General features: G+C 39.4%; 1 protein-coding gene across 1 annotated transcript; it reads left to right on the top strand.

Annotated features, from left to right (window-relative positions):
• Positions 1-216: 216 nt before the first annotated feature.
• On the top strand, positions 217-786 carry LOC110102791 (uncharacterized mitochondrial protein AtMg00810-like; the record flags this gene model as incomplete). The annotated part of the gene is made up of 1 exon (XM_020831270.2): positions 217-786. A coding segment is annotated over exon 1 (570 nt), but the record flags the coding sequence as incomplete, so codon positions are not given.
• Between the last annotated feature and the right edge of the window lie 550 nt (positions 787-1,336).

The following is a 1,336-nucleotide window of genomic DNA, read 5'->3' as shown; positions in this document are numbered from 1 at the left end:
CCTTACGTTCTGCATTTGGATTTGTGTTCCGAAATCTGGCAAACCATCGGCAAGAGGCTACAATCTTCCAATCGTTCCCATATTCTTCAGCTGAAAAATGATCTTAACTTCATCACTATGGGAAACAAGACGATGCAATAATTTTTAACTGAAATTAAAATCAAAGTAGATCAACTTACAGCTGCTGGTTGTATTTTGGATTCAGAGGATGTCATCATGTATATTCTCAATGGATTGCCGGCCTCGTATCAAGGATTCAAGACGACAATTCATACAAATCTACAGTCGTTAAGCTTAGATGAAAATCCCGAACTGTTTCGACAGCTTGTAGGTGCTCTTCAATATTTAACAATAACCCGTCCGGATATTTCTTATGTCGTTAATCTGTTGTGTCAAGCTATGCATACACCTTTACAACATCATTTTCAGGGTTTAAAACATCTACTTCGTTATGTTAAGGGCACTACTGATTTTTGTATGCAACTTCGTTCTAGTTCTTTATCTATGCGTGCCTATGCCGATTCCGACTGGGCAGGTGACCCATTCGACCGGAAATCTACCACGGGTTATTGCTTATTTCTTGGTGATAATCTTATCTCTTGGTGTGTGAAGAAGCAACCTACTGTGGCACGCTCGTCCACGGAAGTTGAATATCGAGCATTAGCCACTGCTGCCACCGACATTATTTGGATCAGACGCTTGCTTGCTGACTTTCAGTTCTCTATTACAGCTCGTACTTCTCTCTATTGTGATAATGTCTCAGCAATAGCGCTTGCCCATAATCCAGTATTTTATGCCCGAACTAAACACATATAAGTGGACTATCATTTCATATGGGATTGCATAAAATCTGCTTCAGTCAATGTGCACCATATTAGTTCCCTGGATCAAATAGCTCATATCTACACTAAGGTGCTTCCACGAATTCAATTCACCAATCTGCGCAACAAGCTTCTGGTCATCCGCTTGAGGGAGGCTGTTAACATACTCTGGTAGTATGTTTACCAGAGCAAGTTCATTTCCACTATCGCACATGGCCATCACATGCCTGGCAGACGTGCGCCCTCCTCAACATTCTGCAAGCGTCGTTCTTACCTTTCGGTTACAGCAAATTAGCATATATACGTGTACTGTTGATTCAAGAAATACAGAGAAATGATAGAAGCCTAAAACCCATTCTCTGCCACTACATTTTCTAACCAAATTCCTCTGTGCTGTTAGTTGTTCTTTCTTGCAGGTTTAACAATATCAACATTTTAAAATAATTTTCTAAATCATTTTTTTCTTAATTTAATTCTGATGTGTGAGTGCTTGATTATTTTACATATATCATATT

The sequence above is a fragment of the Dendrobium catenatum genome, unplaced genomic scaffold (assembly GCF_001605985.2).
Source record: "Dendrobium catenatum unplaced genomic scaffold, ASM160598v2 original_scaffold_187960, whole genome shotgun sequence".
In the NCBI taxonomy this organism is placed as follows: Eukaryota; Viridiplantae; Streptophyta; class Magnoliopsida; order Asparagales; family Orchidaceae; genus Dendrobium; species Dendrobium catenatum.
The sequence above is the reverse complement of the archived record's forward strand: the minus strand, read 5'-3'. Positions and strand labels throughout refer to the sequence as shown.